This window comes from Palaemon carinicauda, chromosome 26 (assembly GCF_036898095.1).
Source record: "Palaemon carinicauda isolate YSFRI2023 chromosome 26, ASM3689809v2, whole genome shotgun sequence".
NCBI classification, from domain to species: Eukaryota; Metazoa; Arthropoda; class Malacostraca; order Decapoda; family Palaemonidae; genus Palaemon; species Palaemon carinicauda.
In genome coordinates, this window is record NC_090750.1 from 1,309,494 (window position 1) to 1,312,575 (window position 3,082).

The 3,082-nt window shown below is 50.2% G+C and overlaps 1 protein-coding gene across 1 annotated transcript; it reads left to right on the forward strand.

Moving 5' to 3' along the window:
• Positions 1 to 1,894: 1,894 nt before the first annotated feature.
• LOC137619444 (uncharacterized) lies at positions 1,895 to 2,503 on the forward strand. The gene has a single exon (XM_068349503.1). The coding sequence runs from the start codon at positions 1,895 to 1,897 to the stop codon at positions 2,501 to 2,503; it is 609 nt and encodes a 202-aa protein (XP_068205604.1).
• Positions 2,504 to 3,082: the final 579 nt, after the last annotated feature.

The following is a 3,082-nucleotide window of genomic DNA, read 5'->3' on the forward strand; positions in this document are numbered from 1 at the left end:
CGAACAAATACAGCTGTAATTTTATCATACAGGTATTTAAGATAGCAAAGTTGTTACGAAGCCTTCAAATATATTTTTCTAAATGAAACTATGTTCGGAACCTCAATTTGGGTACCTCGCAAAATAGGCGTTACGTTGTGGTCTTACCGTGATTTAACTTAAGCCAAGTATTCCTCTTTAAAATGTATAGGTACACTAGGTTGAGAAATTTCACAACCTTGGAGACACCTGTTATCTTGACGAAACCTTAGGTTGAATAGTTTCACAGATGCCGATATATATTTCATTTTAAGTAATTAAGAGATAACGTGGTAGCTGGCTACGATTAACAAATTTGAGTAAGTTTAAAGGTTGGATAGAATAGATAACAAAGGATTTCCTGTTACTGTATAGAGATTAGACGTCGTCAGGTTTCGTCGATAATGAAAAGGGTAAGTTTTAAGTAGGTGAATTACTTTTTCAAGTGAAATTGGGTTTCCAGGAAAAATATGATAGAAAGAAATTGTTAAGCATGAACAATGATTTAAGGGGTCAATAAAAGTACTTGAGTACTGTGGGCTACATACTAAGTTGAATTGTCTATGAATGGTGCACAGGCTATGTATGCCAAAGTAATGTAAACTGATGGCTTTAAATTTTGAAAGTATTTAGTCCTTCTGTCCTAGCTACGTACACTGTTATAAATTTGCCGTAACAAAGAAGTGAAAATCCTGGAATAAATTTTACTAGGCATTTATTGGTTTAAAACATATATTGACATAAAGTGGTGAGATTACAGTCTGAGTGAAGAAAGTTCTGGGTGATAGGAGGATAGATGTGAGAGGCAAGAGAGCGTGCTAGAAATTTGAGTGAATGGCGAGCGATTGTGAAGCAGTTCTGGTAGGCCGTGCTGCTTCCTCCGGTGCTTGGATGACCGCGGAGGTAGCAGCAGTAGGGGATTTAGCGTTATGAAGCTTCATCTGTGGTTGATAAAGTGGGAGGGTGGACTGTGGCACCCTAGCAGCACCAGGTGAACTCAGTTGAGTCCCTTGTCAGGCTGGGAGGAATGTAGAGAGGAGAAGTCCCCTTATTTGTTTCATTTGTTTGATGTTGGCTACCCCCTAAAATTGGGGGAATTGCCTTGTTACAGTATATGTATGTATTACAGTTGACCTTCCTGCAGAGGTCAACGGTGGGATAGTGTTAACAAGTGCAGGGAGTGGTCTTCCTCCCAGTGGGAGAGGTTTGCGCGACGGCGGAAGAAGAAGTCCAAGCGGGATGTTTCTCCTTTGAAGGAAGAAAAACCCACGGCCTCTTCTTCCGTCGCCCAACCCTCCTCCGAAGCTCCTACACGTTCGGTCTCTTATGAGAGACTGTCGAGTAGTAGTGTAGACCAAGTTATTATTGACCAACCCCGGGTCTCGAGAGGTTATGTTGCTTCCCCTAGCGAAGCAGCCCCACCTCTCTCCCATGGTGAGGCCTTGTCACTAACTTCCCTTTTTCAGATGGGTTCGCCCTCCAAGGAAGCCCTGCTGCAGTTCATCCGCATGGGTGCTTCTGTTAAGCAATTATTGTCACCGTCAGAGGTAGATCCCCCGACTTTTGTCTACGTTGTTGTGTCGAAGGTGTCTCATGCAGTGTCATCCATCTCCTCTGCCACTCCAAACTCCACAGCTGTAGCTGCCGACTTGGTTTCCCTCGTTCCTGACCATCCTTAGAGGGGGAAACTAAGTTCAATGTCGGTCTCTCCTGCAAGTGTTTCTTCCCCTCGGGGGAGTTCACTTTAGAGACTCCCCTTCGGAGTACTGCTGATGGTCAGCTTGCTGATCCAACAGCCCCCGGAGGCTGCATCCGTCGAAATGCTCGCCTTCCTCTTCGCCTTAGAAGTCTCCCTTCGAGGCACCTATTTGGTTCAATGTCATCACTGCAGTCCCCCGAAGAGGAGCCCCGGTCAGACCTGCATACATCATCCATCACTGCACCTGCAACCAGTCTTGTGACTTCGGTCCTGGACCTCTCTGCAGATAGTTTGCGATATCCTTCAGTGGATGGTCGTCCTTTCAAAGGACACGTCGACCATCCGTCCTCCAGACCTGCCGACCTTCCATCACCATTCCTGTCGCCTGTAGAGCCCACTGTAGTTCCACCTAAGTGCGCAGCTGCGCACCATCACACTCGCCCTGCGCACCACACGCCCAGACCTTCAGCGCCCACCAGCAGATCATCTCTCTACAGTGCTTCAGCATGCCCATCAACCTGCTCGCCTTCACAGACGGCAGCAGCCTCACACGCTTACGGGCTAACATTCACCGACACGTCGGCGCTCTCCTGTACTCTACATGCCCACGCGCCCACGATCACCTTCGCGCACACGCCCAGGGTCACCCACGCGCCAGCACACCACAGCGCACTTGCGCTCTCCTGCGCATACACGCCTACAATCTCCTGCGCGCCAACGCTCGCCCACTCGCCAGCACTCTCCCCCGCGCCAGCGCTCTCCTACGCGCCAGCGCCCTCCCCCTAGCCAACATGTGCGCCCTTCATCACTCGCTCGCCAACCAGCGCGGCAAATACCTGCGCCCCATCACTCTCCAGTGCACAAGTCTGTAGGTGAGACGACAACCACATTGCCGCCCTCACCTACGTGCCAACTTTCATCAGCGCGCCACCATGTGTCCACACGCCAACTCTGTGCGCCACCATGTGCCCGCGCGCCAACGCTCTCCTACGGACGTGCGCCAACACACTTCTACGCACCCACCCTTTCCCCAACTTTCTCCTGCGCGGCAACATGCGCACCAACAGGCACGAGCACGGATGCGTCATCCGGCAAGGTCGCCATCACCTCATTCCCCTCCCCGCAAACGCATTCCAACGCGCTCTGCGGGAGAAGGGAAATACTTTCAAGCAGAGAGGTTCAGGATTTCTAAACTGCTGTCTAAGGCAGACCCACCTATTACAGTGATTCCTCGTAGGGAACCTTCGGTCCCTCCTTCAGGGGATGAGTCTGACAGTGCATCCGTCAGTCAGCAGCCCTGGTTCAGTGCCTTAGTCAGAGCCGTAACACAGGCTTTCAAGCTTGTCCTGTTTGGTCGCTCATCAG

What these genes read in the sequence shown, in the direction of transcription:
- LOC137619444 (XM_068349503.1), top strand. Translation starts at nt 1,895, where the DNA reads ATGTCATCACTGCAGTCCCCCGAAGAGGAGCCCCGGTCAGACCTGCAT.